Genomic DNA, 27,108 nt, shown 5'->3' with positions numbered 1-27,108 from the left:
TATCCCCGCAAAACTAATACGGCTGTGTAAGCTGACGTTGAGCAACACCAAGAGCTCCGTCAGGATCGGGAAGGACCTCTCCGAGCCGTTCGATACCAGACGAGGTTTCAGACAAGGTGACTCACTATCGTGCGACTTCTTTAACTTGATGCTGGAAAAAATTATAAGAGATGCAGAGCTAAATAGAGAAGGTACAATCTTCTACAAGAGTGTACAGCTACTGGCGAACGCCGATAATATCGATATCATTGGAAACACCCGCGCCAGACTGGATAAGGAAGCGAAGCGTATGGGTCTGGTGGTGAACGAGGACAAGACGAAATATCTTCTGTCATCAAACAAACAGTCGGCGCATTCGCGTCTTGGCTCCCACGTCACTGTTGACAGTCATAACTTTGAAGTTGTAGATAATTTCGTCTACCTGGGAACCAGCATTAACAGCAATAACAATGTCAGCCTGGAAATCCAACGCAGAATCACTCTTGCCAACAGGTGCTACTATGGACTAAGTAGGCAATTGAAAAGTAAAGTCCTCTCTCGACGAACAAAAACCAAACTCTACAAGTCCCTCATCATTCCCGTCCTATTTTACGGTGCAGAAGCGTGGACGATGTCAGCATCCGATGAGACGGCACTAGGAGTGTTCGAGAGAAAGGTTTTTCGGAAGATTTATAGTCCCTTAAACATTGGCAACGGCGAATACCGCAGACGATGGAACGATGAGCTGTATGTGTTATTCGACGACATAAACATAGTCCAGCGAATAAAAAAACAGCGGCTACGCTGGCTAGGTCATGTTGTTCGAATGGATGAAAGTGCTCCAGCTCTGAAAGTATTCGATGCAGTACCCGCTGGTGGAAGTCGAGGAAGAGGGAGACCTCCACTCCGATGGAAGGACCAGGTGGAGAGGGACCTGGCTTCGCTTGGTATAACCAATTGGCGCCAAACTGCCAGAAGGAGGGATACGTGGCGCGCTGTTTTAGACTCAGCTATAAGCGGTGTCTACGCCAGTCAAGAAGAAGAAGATACGCTCACTTAATTTAATATTACTTATAATTAGGTATATGAGATCTGGGGGAAGTTAATACCCGATTTTAACCGCTTTTGGTACATAGACAAACTGCTAAAAGAAAACAATTCAGAAGAAATAAATTACATTAAAACATCTGAGAGATTTACCTATATTTTTGGTGAAAAATTATTCTTAGGCACCGAGTTCTTTATGTTCTATATTAGGGGCCCTGAAAATTCATGGTCCGATTTTGACATTTTTTCCACAAGTGATGTCACAGCTCAAATGCAGTATTTGTGTAAAGTTTTATTTCGCTATCTTCATTGGTTTTTAATGTATATGCGAAGTAGGTGTGGTTGTGAACCGATTTCGCCCATATTCCACCCGTGTCATCAGGGTGTCTAGAAAGTGTTATATACCGAATTTCATTGAAATCGATCGAGTAGTTCTTGAGATATGGTTTTTGACTCATAAGTGGGCGCCGCCACGCCCATTTTCCGTTTTGTAAAAAAATCTCACTGCAGCTTCTTTCTGATATTTCTTCTGTAAAATTTAGTGTTTCTGACGTTTTTCGTTAGTGAGTTAACGCACTTTTTGGACTGTATAAGGAAATTGCTAAAAGAAACGACTGCAGAAAGTTTGGTTCATACAGTTTTTTTGGTTTGGAAATTATATATAAAAAGCCTTTTTGGAGGCGGGGTCACGCCTCCCTTTAAAAAAAAAAACTTAATTCCAAATGAGCCCCTCCCTAATGCGATCCTATGTTCCAAATTTTATTTTCATAACTTTATTTATGGCTTAGTTATGACACTGTAAACGTTTTCGGTTTTCGCCACTTTGTGGGCGTGGCAGTGGACTGATTTTACCCGATTTTCGAAAGCAACCTCCTCAGGGTGCCAAGGAATATGTCTTTTAAGTTTAATTAAGATATCTTAATTTTTACTCAAGTGCACGGACAGACGGACGGACAAACATCCGGATTTCAAATCCACTCGTCATCCTGATAATTTATATATATATATAACCCCATATCTAACTCTTTTATTTCTTGGTGACACAAACAACCGTTATGTGAACAAAACTGTAATATATAATAAAAACCCGTTCACTTAGCTTAAAGAAATATTTGAGAATATCACAAAACCAAAACCAACAATTGCTAGCCGAAATAATACACATGATATGTATACATATGTATTTACATATATGTATGAATTAATTAACTATTGAAAAACTATTGAGATTATTAAGGGGTTACATCTAGTTAGAAAATTGTGTTCAAGTAAACATTCTGAAAATTTCAATTAAATCCGACGATTATTTTGAAAGTTACACGCAATATTGTAACAACGCGTCAGAGACCTTGAAGGTATTAGCCCGGTGAGAAAAAAAGATTTGAGTTCACACAATTATAGAATATTTGATTTGTAGATTTCTCCTTTCTATTATACAACAATACATAATTTTTAATATATCAAAAACAGAAGAAAAGTATTGCCATAGGGCGGCCCTAATGTTACAAAATGTTTCCCAAGGCGCATCTAAAATGCAACTTTGTGTTATATTTATTCACTCGCTACTCGTTACTTTCGCCAAATCGTTCCGAATTGACTCGTTGTATTAGGTAAATGTCAACTCAAAAGCAAATTCCTTCTTTTGTAAGGTCGCAAGTGGTAAGCAATCATTGCACGCATGCTGTTTTGCAAAATCTATCATTGAGTGAACAGTATTTCTCAAATTCATTCATTTGTATACAGTTGACGGAGGCAGCAATTGCTTTGGCGTTTGCAAGTGCACTAAAACAACACAATGGCGGATTTAGACGATTTCTTCGCTAAGAAGGACAAAAAGAAGTCCAAGGCCAAGCCCAAGTTTTTAACTGCTGAGGAGCTGGTGAAAAACCTAGAAAAGGAGGCAACAACGACCACCAAGGCAAAAAAGGTGGAACCAACCATACCTGCACCAACTATTACGCCAGGTGTTGTTGAAGAGCCAACTCAAGTAGTAGAGCAGGTTAGTAACGAATGCAAATATATTCTCGAATAAGTATTATTAAATATTGTTCTTTGAATGCAGCCGCCTGAAGAGGAATGGGATGATTTTGAGCAAGAACAGCGTAAAGATTATACTGGTCTGAAAATCGGTCAACTGACTTTGAATGATGAGGACGATGAGAGTCCCGCAGAAGGCGATGAAGATGAGGTGGATAGTGATGGAAATGTCAATACTGAAAATAATTCCTCGAAACGTAGCGGTGGCGGTCCGTGGAGAAAGGTTGTACCCGCCGAAGAGGTGACTCAAATTCCGATGGAAATAGAAAAACCCACGTCAAAACTTTATATATCACCTGCATTGCGAGCTGCGGTAAGTTATTAAAAAATAATTGCAGTGGATTTGAATATATGCCACGTCAATTGTTTGAAATTACTTTGTTTACAAATATTTACTTTGTTATTGTATATTTAGCAAGCAGCTGGAGCGGCGCCTGGACCACGTCTAAAGCCCCGTAACCGTGCGGCCCCCGATATTACAAATGCAGAGTACTTCCCCTCGTTGAGTGCTGCTCGCCCTGAAGAACAACGTAAGAAAAAGAATGAACCAGCTTTTGAGGAGGTTAGACACGGAGGTAGGGTGCAGCGCATCCATGAACCAGTTTTGGCGCCCGTTACCATGGCGAATCGATTCCAGTCGCTGGACGAGGATGACAGCTAGAAAGCAAAGGTCGCCAATCAAGTGTCGCTTCTATTTGGATTATTATTTTTTTTTTGCTATATGTTTTTTGAAGAACAGGATTTAGAGAAGTCTGTCTGTATTGTATGTATTGTACGCTTTGTATCTATATTTTTTTTGTAATTTCCTCAGAGCTTTTTATTTTCGCACTTTTTATACTTTCTAAAATGGAGTACGAAATTGTGGTACCTGATGTGCCGCCACTTTTCACAATTGTCCGAAAACTGCCGCTTCACAATAGAAATTATCATGTTTATATAGTGGTAGGGACAGATTAGCTTCCAAAAACCAAACAGCTCCCAAATTGCTATAATACTATAATAAGAATATATGGGAATACTATAAAAAGAAATACAATAAAATATAAATGAAGTCAACTGCTAACATAAAAATGTTATATTTATTTCTTATATCACGTTTATCTATCACATTTTCATTTGGTCTCATCTTTTATGTGATTTAACTCATCCTGTACATACATATCTTCCTTGGAGCTGTCCAAATAACTGCAAAAATGAAGTACTTCATTAGCATAAAATGAAACCTACAGACTACGGTTATAAAATACATTAATAACATTATTATATGTGGATGTCGTCATCCAGAAACTAAGCACTATAATTAATGAGATGCTGTACAAAACCGGATATCTTAGCCGTTATTAATTGCATATAAAGTTATGATTCAATAGGTCATATCATCTTTTGCTTTTACTTCAGGCAATCTTTCTGACCTTTCGCAGTAGGGATTCGCCTCTGAATTATTATACTTTTCCAGGAAACGTTTTGAAAGTAGCTGTTCCGGGAATTGCTTGATCAAATACAACCAACAGTCGATTGGTCTGTAATATTTACATTATATTTTTATTTACTCATAATTCTGTTATAGACTACTTACTCATTATTCATATTTTTTACTTGCTGTATTTCTCTGTGATAATAGTTGGGATAATCTTCTAGCACATCAAGATTTGCGAACATTGTGTCGTCTACCTCATATACTTCTCCATAAATATTATGCCCAACTCCTGGTTTGTTGAGTAAAAATGGAATGTTGTAGCGTGTTCCTATGACTAGTGGAAACTTTTCCACCGTTTGCGCTTCGCACAGAAACCGTGAGTGGCCATTTTCCGTTCGTGTCAGCCAATGGTGATTAGGCTCACCACGCTTTAGTGTCCCATAGACGAATACTTTTATTAAATTTCGAGACATTTTCGAGGTCATAATGTCACTGAAGTACTGAGAAAATGTTTAAGTGGCTAATAATAGTTATTTGAAAGCATAGAGTAAATCGTTATCAATGTGATTACGAAGCAACAAAGTGTACCCGGAGGTAAATAATAACAGAAACTGTCACAATTTGTTTCCGTAACACGAGATGAACGGCAACAATTACCCACATAATTAAACGTTCATGCATGTAAACTGTTGATATTTGGAATAATTTTGTATCATTTCTTTTTTGTTTTGCTATTATTGGTGTTTATATATATTATTTATATTTTACTAATCCGTCACCTATTGCAGTTAACATATGGCAACGCGAAAAATTAACCCGTAGGTGCAAATTTAGAAAATTCGATGCAAACGTGGACACATACATATCTATGTACTTGAATACTAAGGAATCAAACTCTTTTATTGTTGAATGCATTTGAAAATGTTTTTAAATGCTACAACAAAAAGGTCGAAGCAGTATATTAAGTGCAACGATTTCTGTACTCTCCCAACATGCAATTCTTGTATATTCGATTTTTATATCTAACACTTCACTCAGTGTTACATCATAAAAATATTGACTAAGGATAATTATGGATGTGACCTCACCCTTTAATGAACTACTAAACCAAAACCGTAGAAATCTTTCAAATATAATCTTATCCTTTATAAGAAATTGACTTTAACGTGGATTATACAAAAATACGTTTGGCTTTATTCCGCATATATCGGTTAATATGTGAGATATCTTAGTCTTGGATATATGTAATGTACCTTGGTGGTGAAAATGAGTGAAAACGGTTCAGGAATTACCATAGCCATCATATATTATTTATAATGATTTTCGTTATTCTATTGGACTTTATGCCGAATACATGGGTCAAATTGTGTTATCTTATTAAAATTTCATCAATAAATTGCGTGAGTGTAAAATGTTCGGTTGCACCCGAACTTAGCCTTTCCTTACTTGTTTTTATTATTTATAGTTATCATACATATATTCTTGCAATTTACGAGAAATTTTTGAATCACAAGGAATATATCAGAAAACCAATAAATTATTATATAGAACTATTCATTGATATTGAAGTTGAGCTGAGTCAACTGAGCAGGGATAAAGGGATGTCCTATAACTTATTCCAGTGTGAGAGCGCCTCAAAATTTGCATTTTTTATAACAATTTGTATTATTTCCAAATCATACAAAATACTAATTTTTTAGCATTTAAATTAAAATACCCAACATTTATTATATATTATACCTATACCTATTTAAATTTCATTTAGCGATATACTTCGAACTTTCAGTAATAAATAAGGTTAATTAATGCCTGTCAATTGACAATTAATATATTTTTTTTATTTTTTCATGAAAAATTAGTTTTTCGATGTTGCAAATCACAAACAATTTCTTCAACCACTTTTAAATTTCGCTTTTTCATTTATATTTTTTTTAATTTTTTATTTGTGATCTTGCACGGCGGTTATAAATGTCTCTGTTGTAATATTTTTAACAACATTTGAATCTGGCCGTTTCAGTTTCCCAATTGCTAAACGTTGAAAATTACTGATTCCAGTCAACTGTCAAGGATTGACAGGTTTTGACGTTTGTCATTGCGCTCTCACTTCCAAAGACAAAAAGAGTTGTAGATCTCTTTATCTCTGCATAGGAGTATGAAACGGACGGATGGTATCAGCGTTCTCCTCTTTGGAAATTACCGTATGATTTAACCGATTGTTAACTAGCTACGTTGTAATTTTTATTGGATTTTCATTATTGTCTCAGAGGAACGAAGTTTTCCGAAATTGAGGCTTCCCTAATTGAAAATTCCCAAATCGGGGTTCAAAAGGACTTACATAAGGCCCCAATAATTAATATTAAAAGAAATAATGAAAAGCTATACTAAACAACCTCGGTATAAAATCACCTCGTAAAAGCTCACTAGGAACAAGATATATAATGATTAATCAGTAATTTCAAATATTTCTTATCAAATGTTTTATTAACAAAATATTCTTAAAATTACTGCTTTATAATACGCATTAATTGACATTATTATGCTTGCTCAAACAATCCGTGGTAAAATTGATTTTAGGTTTTAGGCCATATTATAAAGACCAGGCATTGATTAAACATAAAAGTATATATGTATATGTTATATGGCTACATTTAAAGTCTACAATAGTTCAGCTAATATCGACATTGGAATTATTATAAGCTGCGCTGCTTTGCTGGATTTCCGCTTTCTTCAAAATTGAAACCGAGGAAACAGTGCAAGCCTTCCATTCAATACAAGTTCACAGTAAGTAAATGCTAATCACACAGTTGACCAATTATCTATTTCTTAGCAGTAAATAGGTCAATGGCTACCACTATTCTATAGGGTACAACAGAGTTTAGGCAGCAGTGTAGGCAAGATCCTCCTGAGGTGGATGCTTGTGTGTACGACGATTACGCATAACGTAGGGGTGAGCGGCGCTGTTTTCATAACTTGCCAAATATTGCAGGGAGAGCAGCTTCTCGGGATACTTTTGCAGTAAATATACCCAACAGGGCACAGTGCTGAAGATAGATTAGTGGGAAAAGTGTTATATAGATAGATTTGATTAAAAAAAATTGTGAACTCCAGCAACTTACCCTTCACCAACACCGATGTTCATGTCATGCACCTCCCGTGTGAATACATCCTGGCAATCCTCCAAGTTATCCAGCGATCTCAGCATCTTGTCGTCCACCTCATAAATCTCACCTAATACATAGTTGCCAACACCAGGCTTGTTCAGCAGAAACGGAATGTTATAACGAGTGGCTATCACCAGCGGCAGTTTCTCGGTGGTTGTGGCGCGGCACCAGAATTTCGCATAGCCATTGCCCGAATTGGCGAGAATGGAGTGACCGGGTTGGCCATATTTCAAGGCACCGCAAACGAAGAGCTTTTGCAGAGACGAAGCAGCTTTCTAGAGAATAAAAAATGAACAAATAAATAATGCAATGAATGGGTGTATGCAAAAAATGTTGTTGTTGTATATATTGTTGTTATTTATATATAATATGATAATAAAAAGTATTGCTTTCCTTGTTTGGCTATTCGATTATCAACATTGGGTTTTCACCATATTTATCTTTTATATAAATAACCACTTATTATTGCAACAACACCATTCGCCCTACAGTCAACGAAAAAATGAGCACAACTTAATTCATATTTAAGAATATAATGCTAATGAAAATCTTATAAATATTGAGTTTCCAAACAATCTCGTAATGTGTGATTAAAATTATTAAAAAATAGAGAGTGCTGTAGGCCGGCATTTGATATTCACATTTTCGAGCATTTAATTGATCATTATACTCTCGCAACAAAGTTGCTAAGAGAGTATAATAGTTTTGTACATAACTAAACGAGTTAGATATGAAGTTATATAAACCAAAGTGATCAGGATGACGAGTGGAGTTCAAATCCGGATGTCTGTCTGTCCGTACGTCCATCTGTGCAAGCTGTAACTAGAGCAAAAATTGAGATAACTTGATAACTTGGTACAGGTATTTCTTGGCTCCATAGGAATGTTGCTTTCGAAGCGAAATCGGTCGACTACCATGCCCACAAAATGGCGAAAACCGAAAACACATAAAGTGCCATAAATAAGCCATAAAGCTATGAAAGCACAATTTTAAGGGGCATATTTCGATGTAATTTTTTTTGGGAAGTGGGCGTGGCCCCGCCCCTACTAAGCTTTTGTACATATCTCATAAATTACTAAGGCTATTGTAACCAAATTCAGTACAGTCGTTTCTTTTAGTTACTACCTTATAGGTACTACCTTAGTTTAAAAATGAAGAAAATCGGATTATCCCATACAAAGGTTGTATTAAAAACTACTAAAAGTGCTTTAATTCAGTAAGGAAAAACACCAGAAACCTCACATCACTATAAATATGGTATAGAAGGGCTGCACTCAAATTGGTATACACAATTTTAAATGGGTGTGGCTCCGCCCACTTATGGGTCAAAAACCATTCTGGCATGATATGTTATTTAAATAGGTCAAATTGGTTTACAAACACGTCTACTTCATATATACCAGAACTGTGAAGTCAATCTGAATCGTGTATTTTTCAATATATAAATAAGGCACTAGTGAAGATATCGGAACATAATTTTGCACAAATACTGCATTTATAGTGTCGCATCGCCCTTCTAAAAATCGCTGAGGACCTCAGTATTTCTAATACAGTTTTTAACGAAAATATAAGTAAGTCTCTCAGATATTTTGAATAAATTAAAATGGAATATTTTTCTTCTAATAATATGTCTCCATGCCAAAAATGAGTGAAATCGGGTCATAACTTCACATAGCTCACATATACCTAATTATAGGGTTTTAAACTTTCAATGGACTTTATACCATATACATATATGACGAATATGTCGGTCAAATAAATTTAAATACATAAATTGCGAGAGTATAAAATGTTCGGTTACACCCGAACTTAGCCATTCCTTACTTGTTTTTAATTTAGAATTCAGCAAACCTCAAATATGACCTTCAAATTTCCCAAAAAATTGCTTCGCCTTAAGTACATATTATTAATAACTATAATTAAAATCGATAGAGACTCAATCATTCGAAAAAAATAATTCATAGTTAGGAGTATTTAGTTCTTAATAAAACCTTAATATTCCAGAGATTTATTAATGAGCTTTATAAAATATTTCGACATTGTAAAAACCAAAAAACCGGCATCCCTAATAAATATCTATGCATATTTGATCAGCCGTAGTCTAAATATTAACATTCCCGCTAAAAATAAACGTCACAACGGTCCCTAATTAGTTGATTCAAAGATTCTAATTTCATGCGTAATGACATTGATTGCTAACACAATAGCAAAAAATTAAAACCGACTGCAAAGTTATTGCTTAATCATGCCGCAGACATTTGTATATATAGTAAATATGTATTTTGGTGCATTTAAAACTGAATTCAATTATATTCATATATACGGTGTGTAAGCAAGGCAAAGTCTAGATTAATTATGACAAATAATTTATTTCTTGAAGTCTAAACAAACCTTTTTCAATAAGGAGACCACTGTAGCTAATCAGTGACATATGTACATATGTATGTCATGCACATAGAACATCTATTTATACATTATCATTTTATATTCTAATGAATTTGAATGAGATTTCAAAAACAAAACTCATATAGTAAGATCTGAAAATTATCTCGTTCATTCATCCAATGACGCGCTTGAGTGGAATGGGTATTCAAGCATTGTGCTACATATACATATATAAGTACCTCATGGCGTTTTGAAATAAAAGCTACTTTTTAGGAAAATATGGCAGTACTTTCAAGGCTATGTTTAATTGAGGCAAAACTGGTAGTTTCCGAAAGTCAATACGTATGGTTCTATCGAGAGAATGACTTCACAAAACAAATAAAATTCTGTTGCAAAAACAGCAATTTGTTCTGTATCTGTACATTATTTAATCACAAACATTTTTATACGATTTTATAGCTTAGTTTCCTAACAGTTACTAACAGTAACTATGTATTTCGATCCACAAAAAGCACCTAATCAGCTGAATCCCATCAACGCTAGTCGTCTACATGCGGAGCACCTATCCAACTTAGAAGCTATAGTTTTGAGTACCCAGTAGTTATTTAACCCATATAATCCCAACTTTTTCTAGAAACATTTTGAAGGAAAGAAAGCAATTTCGGTTAGCTATGAGACACCAGTAACCAAGCGCTTAAGGCCTTTTATTCATATCTCTCGTAGTTTTTGAGAAAATAGCCGCCCCAAAAATGGGGCGCTGGCCACACCAGGGAGCACCGAAAATATACTATGTAGTTCAGTTAATATAAGATGTGATTTCTGTATAGCGGACAAGCTTGCAAGGGAGGGTACCCTAGCTACATTGACGCCGGAATGGGAGCGTATTGGTAGTCCATGGTCCACCTGCGCAAGAGCGCTGGACATGCAGACTACGCATGAGCTCGTCAAACGCTGGTCAACTACCAGTACTTGTGCAGTGGCGAGGTCCTTTTGGCCCTCTGTGGAACGTAAGCGGTCCTTTCAACTGCTTTCTCTGGACAGGGTCCATCACAGCGTCATCATGGGTGTGCTTACTGGACATTGTCCAATGGGTACCCATGCGGTGAGACTTGGGATCGTGACAGATGCAAGTTGCCAAAGCTGTATGGAGGAAGGCGAGATGGAATCATCTAAGTATTTCCTTCTTCATTGTCCAACTTTTGCCAGACTGAGGGTCTGGTCTTTAAAGGTCTTTGATCCACAGGGAGTTTTATTGGTACCACAATGGACAGCGCCAAGGCTGTCTAAGTGAGATCTTCTGTTTTTACCGAGATCTGCCTACTAACTTAACCTAACCTAATTAAAATAAATATAAATAAAATTATGAATGGAAAGCCTCAAAACAGTTTGTGTGACATCCAACATCACATTTTCGACACTTTTTAGTTGTGTTTTTTTGCAACTGCCCTTCAACTCGTAGCTGATTTCCAGAGAGATGATTAAAGTTTCCTGCTTCGGGGTCGTCTTCGTCACTGTCACCATCACTTAGCATGTGATTTTCAGGAGGGCAAATGTAAACAGAAGCATTTATAATATCTTCTTCATTCTCCAATATATCGACTATGTCAGCAACAGTTAACCTGAATAGTGAGTTTCAGTTATGGAATTTCCGTAAAATAACGGGTGATTTTTTTGAGGTTAGGATTTTCATGCATTAGTATTTGACAGATCACGTGGGATTTCAGACATGGTGTCAAAAAGAAAGATGCTCAGTATGCTTTGACATTTCATCATGAATAGATTACTAACGAGCAACGCTTGCAAATCATTGAATTTTATTACCAAAATCAGTGTTCGGTTCGAAATGTGTTTCGCGCTTTACGTCCGATTTATGGTCTACATAATCGACCAAGTGAGCAAACAATTAATGCGATTGTGACCAAGTTTCGCACTCAGTTTACTTTATTGGACATTAAACCAACCACACGAATGCGTACAGTGCGTACAGAAGAGAATATTGCGTCTGTTTCTGAGAGTGTGGCTGAAGACCGTGAAATGTCGATTCGTCGCCGTTCGCAGCAATTGGGTTTGTGTTATTCGACCACATGGAAGATTTTACGCAAAGATCTTGGTGTAAAACCGTATAAAATACAGCTCGTGCAAGAACTGAAGCCGAACGATCTGCCACAACGTCGAATTTTCAGTGAATGGGCCCTAGAAAAGTTGGCAGAAAATCCGCTTTTTTATCGACAAATTTTGTTCAGCGATGAGGCTCATTTCTGGTTGAATGGCTACGTAAATAAGCAAAATTGCCGCATTTGGGGTGAAGAGCAACCAGAAGCCGTTCAAGAACTGCCCATGCATCCCGAAAAATGCACTGTTTGGTGTGGTTTGTACGCTGGTGGAATCATTGGACCGTATTTTTTCAAAGATGCTGTTGGACGCAACGTTACGGTGAATGGCGATCGCTATCGTTCGATGCTAACAAACTTTTTGTTGCCAAAAATGGAAGAACTGAACTTGGTTGACATGTGGTTTCAACAAGATGGCGCTACATGCCACACAGCTCGCGATTCTATGGCCATTTTGAGGGAAAACTTCGGAGAACAATTCATCTCAAGAAATGGACCCGTAAGTTGGCCACCAAGATCATGCGATTTAACGCCTTTAGACTATTTTTTGTGGGGCTACGTCAAGTCTAAAGTCTACAGAAATAAGCCAGCAACTATTCCAGCTTTGGAAGACAACATTTCCGAAGAAATTCGGGCTATTCCGGCCGAAATGCTCGAAAAAGTTGCCCAAAATTGGACTTTCCGAATGGACCACCTAAGACGCAGCCGCGGTCAACATTTAAATGAAATTATCTTCAAAAAGTAAATGTCATGAACCAATCTAACGTTTCAAATAAAGAACCGATGAGATTTTGCAAATTTTATGCGTTTTTTTTTTTTTAAAAGTTATCAAGCTCTTAAAAAATCACCCTTTATAAAAAAAGCAGAAAAAAATAAATCGGAAAGAAACAATGTGTCATACATTTACTGAAAATTAACAAATGTGAACAAAAAGTTTATGAAAAAACATGTGGGCATATGTGCTCAGCACCCCAAAAATGGGGCGTCACAAAATATCTCTTACAAAACTTAACAGAACCAATAAAAACCACTTTTGACTTTACTTTTCCACTCAACAAAGATAAATTTATAAACTTTAACAAAAAAATATCACAACTTGAAGATATAACAACATAAACTTACTTATTATTTCGCGACATCGTAAATTGTACAAAACACCAAATTTCTTTCACACGTTTGAAAAACAAAGTGAGGTTATGGTGAAAACAAAATACATGATAGTGTTGCCGCACAATCTAAAAATATGTAGCTAAAGGATTTTGTGGTAATAGACAATTACGTTTTTTAATAACTAAAATAAACTAAGCGTTTTAAAAATGGGGCGCTGGGATTATATGGGTTAATCTTATCATAATTTTATTGTTCTATTTCGGTCTCGGCTGCCTATTTATTTGAAGATATCTTTAGAATTCATATACACAGAAATGGGTCTCCACTTCCGTCTATTGTCAAACAAATTTATTAGAGAGATATGATGTATAAATTGATAGGTTCTCGTTGGGGTGGGTACACCCACTTCGAATCGAGTCTAATGTTCTTAAGTTAGATTAGGTTAGATTAAACCTTTATGTTCTTAATAATAATGATAATAAACATTGTGTTTCCCAAATTTCCATTACCTGTCTTTTTTAACAGCATCCATACTTTTCTCAACACAATGATAGCCAAATTTCTCTCTATTTGCGCCATCTTGTTGAATATTTTGCCTAACGAACAGCATTTTATCTAGTGTTGATAAGACACTACTAGATAACTAATAACGAACTCACCTAATGCTGTGCTTGTGCGGTTAAACACTTTTTATTGCACATTTTAATGAATATATGTACAAACAATCATGTTTTTGAAATTCGCCACATTCCCACATATGTATATATATGTACAGCACAGTCGTATGTTACTTTTGGCATTAAAAGCTATCGTGCCTCAAGTTCGTTTATTTATTTCGTGACGCGCCCCTTAAAAAACCTAACAAAAACTAAAAATGAATCTAAAACGAAGAAACCAGTTTCTCTTATCCACATATTATTATATGCATTTGTTTTCGATAAATCGGAAGATATTCGTTGAAGCCAATGAAACCGCCGAAACAAATACTTGTACATAAATATAATGTTGTTAAAATTTTGTATTTACATACGTATTGGATAATTCGAAATAATGCGGAAAAATTAAATGCGTCTCAAATATTCTTTCTATTCTGAATTTTTTAAAAACTTTTGACTTAATTTTTACTTTAGGAAGTCATTTAACAATAACCCCTCGACGCTCTCCCTAAAATGTGCTAATAATAAGAACACACACCGCTTTTAGTATGATTTGTTTTTGGAAATTTATATTATGTAATTAGGTGTAAATGCATATAAGTTCTAAAATCACTTTATTTATGCATCGACACAAAAAATAAGTTGAAGCTTCTTTTAAATACAGTGGAACTTCTCTAACTCGAATCACCATAATCCACAAGAAAACTTCGAGTTTGAGAGGCTTCGACTTATAGAATTTTCATTAAAACATACAATTTTTCAAAAAAACTGTAAAATATAGATTTACATAGAGTTTTCTTCGCATTAAGTTTTATGTATATAACCTTAAACATAAATTATGTATTTATGTATTTTGTTTGTTGCGGTTTGCTATTGTTTTGCTCTTGACGTCTGTATCCCATGTCTTTCTTACATGATTTATGCAACCCATAAGAGTAATATCATATTTTTTGTTCGCCTCCATACGATATAGGGACTCTTTTAAATTTCTTCCTCGAAAAAAAAATTTGAATTTTGTATTATGCCATCGTCGAAAAGTTCGACTTCTATTTGAACTTTGTCTTCTATTGCCAATGCAAGAGTTCGAGTTATGGAGAACTTCGAGTTAAGGAAGTTTGAGTTATGGAAGTTACACTGTATTGTATTTTATTAAAACTATTTAAATTATTCTTTCGGATGCTTAATTGTGAACACCACTGTACGTGCATTAACATGACATATCGCAGCGAACAGGTAAAAGTAACACTAATTTATCTCACCAACATGTAACAACCGGCAGGTAATGCAAGTATCGACATACCTACATACCTATACAAAAGAAAATTGTAATGCAACGAATGTTATTCATCAGCTAAAACGCTCGCTTTGGGTTGTGAGCGAATGGACAAACTTTTAACAAAAACTGAAAAAATGTTGATGAGGACAACCTTCCTTTCATGGTATATACAAATGTATTCGAGTATAGACATACACATATGTATATATAAGCGTAACGGCTTATGGAATGCATTAAAATTACAGAGTTTCTCTGAAGGAATACAATACTTGCACCGAAAGGTAAGCGAAATCCATTAACAAATGCCAACTTTTCTTTTTGTGAAAGAAAGAGGACGAAACAATTTTAAGAAGTCTGTGAAGGATTTTAAATATTTCGGCTTATATGCGTTAACATGTTTTCTATAAATGGCACAGCAACAATAACCGTATTATCTCATTTATCTGTTTCCTACGAATTGTTGTTTTTATTAAACTTAATATATTTTTATTATGGTCGTGCTAAATTTATTTGATTATTTTCATTTATTTGATTAAATTAATTTATTTGTTGTGCCATTATTTCACTTCGTTATCATGCTATTATTGCTTTCACAAAAAGTAGAGTTACTAGGTTTATGAGTGATAGATAATAAATAGTAATTGAAATTATCATTTACAATAAAATTATGTAATCGTATTGACAAAGCTCATAGATATCGTGTAGACTGCAAACACAGCAATCGGCTTGGTTATGGCAATTATACGAGGGAAAATTATGTGAAGCACACGACTGTAACTATGTACATATATTACAAATTTAATTTATTTTATTTTATTTATATTACTTCATTTTTATTATTTATTTATAATGATTATTTTTACAACTGTTTATATAAAGAATTTGAAATTTATTTCAAAATAACTTATCATTACAATATAGCAGCATCTATTTTTTAAACTCATAAATTATTTAAAACTGTAATTCTAAATATAAAATTAAATGCTAAAATTCACTGCCAGTTCATCTCGTTAAAACGCATTTAAAAAGTAAATTAAAGTCAATACACTTATCGACTTAATGTCTGGCGGAATTTATGGAGAAATTTAAATAAACATTTCAAGATAAACTTGATTTATAAGTTCATATATTACTAGAATATCATATACATACATACATACGTATATATGTAGTTTTGTAAATGTACATCTATGTATATGATAAATATATGTGTCACTACATTGCACAAGCGAAATCGCCAATTGGTGCAATTTTATGTCATGCGATAAATTTTAACTGAACAAATCGAATGCGTGTAACACGAAACACATTTCTACACAACTGCATGCGAGCGGACATAATGTATGTATGTATGTATGCCTCAGAATTTCGAGTTAATATGTAATATGCACTTGTAAGTAATTACAATAATTACACAAAAAACATAAGTACATATGGCATTTGTAAGGAAACATCATGTGCATGAGTAATTGCATTAAATTATGGCGAGAAATAAACTTGCAATTCAATATCACCTGACAGTGTGGCGAGACCTAATACATTCAGACATATGTATTTATACTAATTTACATTACATATTCACAAGTACATAATTTTAAAATTAAATATTCATAACCACAAAATCACTTTTATGCTTGATAAAAAGCGGCAGTGGCTCACTTTTATCACGTATAAAAACAAAGAGTATTTTTCATTGGTAATTACGTAACAATTTGCCAAGCACCATGCGACTTTTGTCTATGCGCCACAGTAAAGCGTTAAGAATTACAAATTACAAAGTACATAGATAATAGACGACTTATTTACTTTGAAATGTAAAATCAACAAATGTCTGCATTAGGCGGGTGTAGAGAAAGCGTTGCCTTGCGACTCTACCATTCACTTCACTTGCATTGCAAGGCTGTTTGAATGTGTATCTGTGTGTGTAACATGCATACATACGAAGCGGCAGGAGGCTCGTCACGAAGTGTGGAAGCGCTAAAGGCAGTGGCGCTACATTTTCGCCGCTTTTAAATTCATTAAATTTACCTGAAGCTATAATTAACTGCAGCTTTTTACAAAAAACTGAACTAAAATTGGAGAAAAATTAATTTACATACAAATTAACTTCACCATTTTGCGACATTTCACTTATTTATTCAAGTTTTTCAAACATTCGGTTCACTTACCCTGATATTGGTCATTGTTGTTGTTGAAATTGCAGTGCACACGTAGAGCTCTCGAAATTAAACAAAATTACAAATTCAGCAAAAAATTGCTAAAAAAAATTGCTGTCGTCAGTCTGGCTGTTAACCCTTCGAAATAAATTTCTGCCGTGTAATTACAACAATAAATGTTCAAAAAAAAATATACTATTGTTGTTGTTGTTTTTAAATGTTGAATATCCCTTTTTATTATGGACGACAAACTGGAAACAGGCGACAATGCAAATGCACTCGGATGACTTTTGAACAACGAATGAATGAGCTCCAGTGGAGATGGCAAACGATGCGAATCGGTGGAGAGCAAAACTTCAACTGAAATTCTGAATTGTACGTAGCGGCTGCAGGAGTCGTTGCGGGCTGGCTGATTGGGCACTGTGGCTGTCGAAGCAAATGGAAGGTGCCCACATACATACATACATACATATACACAAATTATATATATATGTATGTATATGTATGTATGTGAATAAAATATTTTTAAACTTATTAAAGCAAAAGCGCCAAGAACTAGACCGCCAGCGCGCAAGCCTTCGCCGGCAGTAGCAACAATAGCAAACAACAAGAACAACAATAGTCATAACAAATTGGAATTATAAAAATAAAACCACTAATAACAAGAAAAACATCAGATAAATACAACAACAATAATAAACAACGGAGCGAAGTTGTAGCAGCAACAACAACAATAGCTATCTGATAACAGGCCTCAGACACACATATATACAAATGTACATAGGTAGTTGTATGTATTTATACAAAAACTTGCTCAGTAAGAGTGAACCGGCTTGCTGTGTAAATTATTGGTTGGTTGCGCTACAGTTGGCCAATTCGAATAACAAAAGGTTCCAATAAGTTTGAATTTAACCCAATAAAACTCAATAATGAGACCACAATAATTTCTATAGTACATTTTTCACTTTAGTTCATTAAAGAGCCATCTAAAATGTGTTTAACGACTCCCATTTCGCGACAAAAATCCAATTTTCGAAACTATTGCTTTAACAAAATGATTTGCCTAGTTTTTATAAAGAGATTATAAAAAAAATGTCGAAACATATAAAATATGAGCCCCGATTGCCAAGCGAGTTAAGCCCCAGGTCGCTGTGGATTCAAAAATTATAATATAACGTCGGTCCTTTCTCAAGTGTCTATTTCTAAACTTACGATTGACACGGTTCATAAGCAATATCTTCCAATATTAAGGGGTTAAGTGGATTTCAGAGGTTGAAAAAAGGTATTTTTACAATTTTTTTTTTTATAAATACAATCGTGTATTTCGTTTAAAAATTTCAGCATATTTTATTAATAGTAATAATAATTTTATTTAAAAATTCTGAAAACTCAGCCATTGGTACCTCATTCAAATTGGTACCGTAAAAACTCTTGCGTGGACAGCATAACGCATTCTTGTTTCATCAAAAATAAAAAAAAAATATTTCGATAGTACATAGAAAAATCTACTTAAAGAACGAAGCAAAAAAGAAAATATTAAAATTTTCACCATATATTGGATCGAAAAACAATAGTTCTAATAAAAAAAAAATTCCTTCGCTCAATAACTAGATAATGTTATTTCAAAGATGTAAGCAAAGTTCAAACTAAATCGCTTGATGACTTTTTGAGAAATCGTGTCCAACGACTATAAAAATTTAGTTTAAAGATAAACGCGTTTAAAGTTTTGAATAGAAAATGACGTGGCCTGATGGCCAAAACTTCCAAAGGGTCTATCTCTTAGAATTTCACTCGGATTGATTTGAAATTAAATTATATTAGAATAGAATGAAAAAACTACTCGGCCCTATTCCCGTTGTCGTTGTCGTTTTAATAGTCGCTTCTAAGTCGTTGTCGTTCTTGTCGTCGTTTCGTTCCTAAATTGGTATTCTTGAAGTATATCGTAACGCCTAAGAAAAGTTATTTGTCTACATATTTTATATAGTATACTTAAAGGAGCTCTTTTCCCATATAAAAATTTCTTTCTTATGCAACGAGACACATTTTTAAAGCAGTCCTTAATGGATTTTATGCTATTCTATATTGACTCTAAACAACGTTATCACTGTAATTATTGTACTTAAGTACAACAATGTTAGTCTTCCATCTTTATTTGATTTTTTAAAAGAAGTAGTGGTGACATCTGCGTCCTCCAAACTTTTTTCTAAAATATGTTATACTTCCAGCGTCTCATGCTCCTTGCTTCTGGCTAATCCGACTACTCTAACTAGTGGTCCAGCCAAAGGAGACATGGGTATCTGTTTATTAACTCCTCCTCTTGTTGGAGTACTATTTTTTTCTTCGTTTTGGAATTTAAGATCTTTCATATCTTAAATATATTCTTAGATATAAAAATGCAATTTTATTAATGCCAACAATTTCCGACGAGAGATGGCGGTGGAATGGATTTATTATTTTTTTTTTTTTGAGAAAAAATATCCCTCCCAAAAAATCGAAATTTAAAGGATTTATCCCTTTTCTAAAGTCTTTGGCATATGCAGGATATTTTTCCATTTCAGAAATTAAAATTTCAAACTGTTTCCGATTTGGAATTTTCATCTTCACTTCAAATATTCCTTCAAACAACCGCGTCGTTTCTATGTCGCTCACAATTATAGCAACGACAAAAAACGACTGTTTCTATGTCGTTTCTATAGTCGTTTCAAATTGGGGAATCTCAATTTATTTTCGATAAATGTCGTTAACGCCAACAGGAATGCCAAATAGGCGTTCTTAAGTCGTTTTAAAACGATAACGACAACGGGAATAGGGGCGACTATTAATATATATATTGGAACGTTTCACCATAAAAATCTACAAAACTGGAACATTTTTCATTTTCATAGCAAATATAACACTGCCAACTGCACTACTAGGGTCGTGTAGGCTGTTCAGCAGGCGACTATTACCGCCGGTTTATAGCAATGTTTATCGAAATAAAAAACCGGCGCGTGTGAGTTTATTAACACTCTCTTTTAGGTAGGTTTAAAAAACATGGGCCCAATAGCAAGTACAGCGAGTGCGAGTATGCTAATGCTATTGTCATAAAGTTGTTGGTAAATACCTGTACTTTGTTGTTGTAGGCATGCTTAAGAAGCAAACTCGAGCGGTGAGCATTTGTCACGTAGTCCATATTGAAAGATCTTCTGGAGCATTTTAAATGGCGTTTTGTACTCTAATATAAGCCTTAATAAATGAGTTTAAAAAATTACCACTTATGTACATATGTATGTACATATAGCATATTTATGTTGTGCCGGTTCTCTTCCAGAGCACGCACAACATGTGTGAAATCTCAATTTTATATATTCTGCTTCATTCTTATGTACTTCTGTATGCTACACAGCAGTTCAAATATATTTTGATGCTTTGTGTGTGTGTTCTCTTATGTGGGCACTTAACCAACATCGAATTGTAGATAAAGATATTTCGAAGACCGCGCGTGTCCTCTTTATCTTGACGTGCGCGCTCCCAATTTTGTTGTGCAAAATGTCAATAATTAATCGCAAAATTTTTTGTTTACCAAGCCATAATTATTGATTCTCTTGCGCTTTGCAGAGCAAGTGCAAAAATGTTGATAAAAACTTACTTAAGTACCAATGAGCACAGGTAGGACAGCTGACCTATTTGAAAAACAAAAAACTCGAAGCGCAGTCAAATATTTTTTTTGTTATTTTTTTATTTCAAGACCCCCAATGGAAGAATTCTTTCGCATTTATTAAATACGCAATTTCTTTTCATTTATTTGCACACACTTGTCAAATGTTTTGGGCAATTTTTTCTTAGCGCTAACCAGTAAATATTTACATAAATGTTTATCTAACTACATACATATGTATGTGTGTGTGTGCATATTTGAGTGATTGTGCGATTTTCTTAGCGCGAGTAAATAAAATTTATTTGGGTGGAGTCGTGTGTTGGCCCCTCTTCTTGTGTGTGCAAGATATATGCATACCGAATAACGCACACATACATATTAACGCACACAATCATAGATACACGCCCGTGAATTGGGCGCTCCACAGACGTCATCGTGACGATGATAAGCATTTATTTATTTTCAGCCAATTTGTTGCATTAGATAGAGACACTTATCAGAAGTCCCATATGCTCTGAAATATTCGTTGTTTGAATTTAATTATAAATTTTCAATAAATTTGTTGCTGTGTTTTTTATAGCACATCCATACATACACCTGCTTGTATGTGTGTGTATCTAAATTGGTGAACGCGTGTGTGAATATTATAGCGATTTTATGGTCGACTCATCAGCTCAAATTCCATTGGTTTATGGAGCGTGCGAGAGCGAAAGAGTGAGTTTTATTAATTGACTAAATGAGTGAATGATGAGTGTTTATAGCACAGTGGGGTCGCAAATGTTAACACATTGTGTTCAAATAATTTATATATTTAATGAATTGTTTTGAGGTAATTTTTTAGAAGCAACTTAAAGATGGTTTATATGAAGAATAGATTATGAAAAATAATGAAAAATGATAAATACTAAATACTAAAACCACCACCAAGAGCTTTAATTCCTTTCGCATTTGTAGTACTCTATAATTCGACTAAAGCTTTCAAATGAGTTGAAAATAGATTTCTTCTTGCTTCAAGACCGAGGCTACGCCACAAATACTAAATTGTTTGCAAATTTCCTCTTTTAAGTGCCTCTGAATAAATTAATTTGTTTTTGGTGATTCATTCATGGATATTAACATGTAGTGATGATGATGATTATGTTCAACGAATTATTTGTTTAAAGCATTACCGGACGATATAACATTTGTGTACAAACATATAGTATATATGCACATACATATATATTGTTAATATTTCATTCAAAGATGTAATAACAAAAACTGTAGATTTTTATGACAAATAAATATTGTACGTCCTACTTAATTTATACTTAAACATAAATATCACTTTTAATCTAATGTACACTAAATTAGACAAACTAAAATATTACTTAATTGAAAGTGGCATTACTGCTCCAGATGTATGTAGTCCGCATGACATTTGCCATCATACTCGTAATGATAGTCTTTCTTCCGACAAGCGCACATATTCGGTAGAAAACAAAAGCCATATTGACCACAATCTCTGGAATGACAAAAGAGGAGCTTGTTTTATTCGTTGTAAATAAATACTATGCTTTAGCGATAACAGTAGTAAATGAAGTGAACGTTTGAACGGTGTGCCAATAATTAAAACACGTGTCTCTACCATTTACGAACTATTATGTCGAAGTGCAAATTTGTAATATTATGCATGTTAGTTAAGATTTACTACTCGTGTGTTCATTATAATACATCTTCTGACCAGAATTGCGCTGAACAGGTCCATTACATAAACGACATCGGTCATCGGTGTAAATATTTATAGCTATAAAGGTGCTGAGAGAAGTTTCTTTTATTGAATTCGCAGGAGTAACTTAAAAAAATTCCATAGATAGTAGCTCTCAACATCTTACTGATTAATTCCGTTCATTCGTTTTATATCTTAGTTATGAAGTGTATCAAAGAACGTTGAGTAGAGGTCACTTTCATAAGACTACCCTCACCTTTCACTTTCAAAAAATATTATGAGTATTTTAAAACGGTAATTTTTCGGTTTCCGATACTTAAATAATATTAAGCCTGAAAAGTACGTAAATGAAACATCGATGGTTCGATTCTTCAAAAAACATCGAAATCAAAAAATTGGCCATTAAAACATCGATGTATTTTTCAACTGTTTTAACGTATTTTAATATTATTATGAAAAGCTAGGAAATAAAGAAGCAGAAGCATAAATAAATGTAATATAGTAGTTAGTGCGTCTTAAGTTGATAGTTTTTTATACACTTAGCTTTAGCTGTCGGTTAAATTTCAATAAAAACATAATTTTAAAATTTCTTTTGCGTAAAAGGTGCTCTGGCTTTAGAAAACGGCCGTTCACTCGAGACTGAAGTATCCAGAATGTGTAAATATTAAGCCTCTTTATACAACTTCGGAAACACACTTTTTATGTCAAAATACGTTTGCTTTACGCTTGCTCTTCAACCTTCCGTCGTTGTAATTGTAGATAAATTTGACAGCTTACATTTTACATTTTATTGGTCCAAATGTTTATAATGATCTGAAATATCAAACAAGTGTCCTGTTTCACACTCATCCGAAGAGTCCACTGTATCAGCGTCATTCTTTGCACATTTTATTAATAGTAGCCAACGCCAGATTAATTAAATAAACAAGTAAGGAAGGGCTAAGTTCGGATGTAACCGAACATTTTATACTCTCGCAATTTATTTATTTAACTTTATTTATATTATATAATGCACAATTTGACCCACATATTCGTCATATATATTGTATAAAGTCCATTGGAAGTTGGAAACCATAATATTAGGTTAGAAGCACTGAGGTCCTCGTGTTCGATATATGGGGCCTTAAAAACCTATGGTCCGATTTCGGCGATTTTTAGAATGGGGCTGCCACACTATTAACATAGTATTTGTGCAAAGTTCTGCACCGATATCTTCACTAGTGCTTACTTTATATATTGTAAAGTAAACGACTCAGATCGTCTTCAAAGTTCTGGTATATAGGAAGTAGGCGTGCTTGTAAAGCGATTTGGCCTATTTTCACAACATATCATTGTGATGTAAGGAAACTAACCAAGTTTCATTTAAATCGGTCGAGTAGTTCCTGAGATATGGTTTTTGACCCATAAGTGGGCGACACCACGCCCATTTTCCATTTTGTAAAAAAAACTGAGTGCAGCTTTCATCTGCTATTTCTTATGTGAAATTCGTTAGTGAGTTAACCCACTTTTAATAATTTTCAACCTAACTTTTGTATGGGAGGTGGGCGTGGTTATGATCCGATTTCTTTAATTTTTGGACTGTATTAGGAAGAGGCTAAAAAAACGACTGCAGAAAGTTTGGTTTATATAGCTTTATTGGTTTGCGATGTACAAAAAACTAAGTAGGGGGCGGGGCCACGCCCACTTCCCCAAAAAAATTACATCCAAATATGCCCCTTAATAATACGATCCTTCATACCAAATTTTATTTCCATAGCTTTATTTATGGCTTAGTTATGGCACTTTTCGTGTTTTCGGTTTTCGCCATTTTGTGGGCGTGGCAGTGGTCCGATTTTGCTCATTTTCGAAAGCAACCTTCCTATGGTGCCAAGAAATAAGTGTGCCAAGTTTCATCAAGATATCTTAATTTTTATTCAAGTTACAGCTTGCACAGACGGACGGACGGACGGACGGACGGATAGACAGACATTCGGATTTGAACTCCACTCTTCACCCTGATCACTTTGGTATATATAATCCTATATCTAACTCGTTTAGTTTTGGGTGTTACAAACAACCGTTATGTGAACAAAACTATAATACTCTCTTTAGCAACATTTGTTGTGAGAGTATAAAAATAGTAGCCAACGCCAGATTTGAATTGTCTTAACAGCTTATAAAATTAACCACAGTATGTTACGAGTATAAGCGCATATTCCACTAACGAATTCTTCGTATTTAATAACAAAACGAATGTCAGTGTGACAAAGCGTTTCCAAATATAGGGTTTCGGGCTTTAGCTGAGTTTCCTCTCTTACTTTTGGTATGCGCCTTAGTGTTATCCACCAAAGAGTAGGAGCTACAAATTTTAAGGCCAACTTTCAGTGGATTTATATGAAATTAGTCTTTTACAATAGTATTCTGGATCAAGGACACTTTTAAGAAATAAATATAATATGTTGGTCGCTGATCAAACCCAGCTCAGTAGAATGCTGAGTCGGTAAAATATCGCAATTGTACTTACCATTAACCACATACATATAAAAATTAGATTCAATAAACCTTTGCGTTCAGTAACCTCGCATACATTTTTGGCATAATATGTGTATCCTTTCTATCTGTTAAGATTAATTACTTACTGTTTACACACGGGAGCGCACAGTTGGCCGAACACATTGTCTTGGGAGATGTATCCTTGTGCGCAGATGCATTCCCCATCCGCATTACATTTTCCATACAAGCAACGCCTGCAAAATTGGTATTCAGTAAGACGGCATTTACACTACGAACCCATAAGTACAACAATAGTCACTCACCCGAGGCAACGATCGCTGAAGCGATGATATCTGCGACAACGGCGCGCCACCGCATCGAAGTAATACCCCTCATGACTACAGAGACACAGATCGGGCGCTGCACAGAAGCCTCCAGCGCTATGACAGCCGGGTAGACATTCAGCGGCGCACACCAGCTCCTCCTTCTCAAACGAGGTTTGATATTGGTCGGCGCAAGGGCAATCGCCATCCTCAAAGCATCTGCCTTTCGTGCAACGGATGGGACAGCGCGAAACGCAATAATGCGTGTTGATAATCAGCATCTCATAGTCGGAGCAGGGCGTCTTCGATGGGCGCCAGTGACGCGAACGCAGAGAATGCAGTGGATGACGTGACGCAGCCCACAATGGAGCTGGCATGATGACAAGGAACACACAAAGTAACGAAGCGAAAGCGATTGACATGTTGCACAGGAAAGACGCGCGGTCTTTGTGAGGATGTGTCTTTGATGTAAGTTGTTCGGTAAGCAGCGGCCACTGTTGGAATGAAGCTGCGCAGAACGCGCTTCTAAGGGTGCAACGCGTGCGATTAAAGCGCGGATCATTGATAGTGAAAGTCCCAGGTTGTGTACTTAAGTGATTTGCGCACACGCACTGGTAATTGCCTTACATTACTCAATATTTTATTATTTGTTTATATACACGGTAGCTATGTGGTAATCAATAGCATGTTGATAAAATCTACGGAAAAAGCAAATACGAACATATATTGTGTCTTTATGTATGAACAAGATCAATAAGTAGCGATCCACCGAAATCGAATTTAATACGACTTATACAAATATACATAAGTACACAGGTACATATTTATGTATGAAGTAATCGATAGCAAAATAACATTGAATGGATTGATCGAAAGTGTGAAAACATCAAATTGAGCACAAGAAATTGCCATGGCAATAGGTGTAAGATGACATACACCTACACACACGAAAATAAATAAATAAATATTATATGTGCATAACGAACAAGGTTTGTATACGTCTTGCATACTTAACCCATTACTTATACAGACATATCTGATGTACATACATACATATGTATATAGAGAAGGTGCTAAGAGCGGAACGGAAGCTCATAATGCCGTCAATCCGCATTCTGTACACTTGAAAAGCCTTGAATGACTAGAATATTCAAAGCAAAACAAAGAATAGGTAAAATCGAAGAAAAACAAATCAGTGAATCAGACGTAGCCGTAGCCGCAGCCGCAACCACAGAATGAATACCAAGCGTATTTATATTTTACAAATATTATAATATTCATACAAACATAAAGTACATATATATACGTATACTTATCTGAATGCATATTGTATGGATGAGCATTTTTTCTAAGCAAAGTGTATACGCGCGTGGTGGCAATAAGTACAAAAGTCAAAGGCGGCGTATGCAATGCTAAGCTGAGGGACGGGGTTAGAGCTCGTTGGAATAATGTCAATCTAATGTCATCCGTCTGTCTATTGAAACAAGCAAATACTCTCCCAGTGTAGAAATTGTGGTATCTTAATGAATCTTACAACCATGACCAAGTCCTTAATGTTATCTTTGCAACTTCGTGTAAGCATTGCTTTTCATTAGAACGCGAAATTAAAAACTTCGAACGCTACAAGCATAGA

The 27,108-nt window shown here is 35.1% G+C and overlaps 4 protein-coding genes across 6 annotated transcripts; 1 reads left to right on the top strand and 3 right to left on the bottom strand.

Annotated features, from left to right (window-relative positions):
- The first annotated feature begins 2,694 nt into the window (after positions 1–2,694).
- LOC105216895 (protein CDV3 homolog) lies at positions 2,695–4,134 on the top strand. Its single transcript, XM_029043283.2, has 3 exons — positions 2,695–3,025; positions 3,089–3,376; positions 3,479–4,134. Exons 1-3 carry the CDS (start codon positions 2,822–2,824, stop codon positions 3,722–3,724), a joined length of 738 nt encoding a protein of 245 aa, XP_028899116.1. The 5' UTR covers positions 2,695–2,821; the 3' UTR covers positions 3,725–4,134.
- Positions 4,107–5,228, bottom strand: LOC105216893 (putative gamma-glutamylcyclotransferase CG2811). Of its 3 annotated transcripts, none has more exons than XR_851957.3 (3): positions 4,640–5,225; positions 4,311–4,583; positions 4,107–4,248 (listed from the first exon to the last, which is right to left on the bottom strand). XR_851957.3 is itself a non-coding variant. In XM_011191641.3 (3 exons), exons 1-3 carry the CDS (start codon positions 4,963–4,965, stop codon positions 4,176–4,178), a joined length of 507 nt encoding a protein of 168 aa, XP_011189943.1. In that variant the 5' UTR covers positions 4,966–5,228; the 3' UTR covers positions 4,107–4,175. The 3 variants fall into 3 exon arrangements, 2 of the variants coding, with proteins under 2 accessions (XP_011189943.1, XP_028899117.1); XM_011191641.3 differs by having other exon boundaries at positions 4,476–4,583; positions 4,640–5,228; XM_029043284.2 differs by having other exon boundaries at positions 4,107–4,583.
- A 1,705-nt stretch (positions 5,229–6,933) lies between these two features.
- On the bottom strand, positions 6,934–17,703 carry Tina-1 (troponin C-akin-1 protein). The gene is made up of 3 exons (XM_011191643.3): positions 17,348–17,703; positions 7,597–7,916; positions 6,934–7,521 (listed from the first exon to the last, which is right to left on the bottom strand). Exons 1-3 carry the CDS (start codon positions 17,360–17,362, stop codon positions 7,356–7,358), a joined length of 501 nt encoding a protein of 166 aa, XP_011189945.1. The 5' UTR covers positions 17,363–17,703; the 3' UTR covers positions 6,934–7,355.
- A 2,555-nt stretch (positions 17,704–20,258) lies between these two features.
- Positions 20,259–26,465, bottom strand: LOC105216897 (epidermal growth factor-like protein). Its single transcript, XM_054232749.1, has 4 exons — positions 25,476–26,465; positions 25,299–25,406; positions 22,343–22,476; positions 20,259–21,486 (listed from the first exon to the last, which is right to left on the bottom strand). Exons 1-3 carry the CDS (start codon positions 25,895–25,897, stop codon positions 22,359–22,361), a joined length of 648 nt encoding a protein of 215 aa, XP_054088724.1. The 5' UTR covers positions 25,898–26,465; the 3' UTR covers positions 20,259–21,486; positions 22,343–22,358.
- Between the last annotated feature and the right edge of the window lie 643 nt (positions 26,466–27,108).

The sequence above is a fragment of the Zeugodacus cucurbitae genome, chromosome 6 (genome assembly GCF_028554725.1).
Source record: "Zeugodacus cucurbitae isolate PBARC_wt_2022May chromosome 6, idZeuCucr1.2, whole genome shotgun sequence".
NCBI classification, from domain to species: domain Eukaryota; kingdom Metazoa; phylum Arthropoda; class Insecta; order Diptera; family Tephritidae; genus Zeugodacus; species Zeugodacus cucurbitae.
Note: the sequence above shows the minus strand (reverse complement) of the source record. Positions and strands in the feature narration are given on the sequence as shown.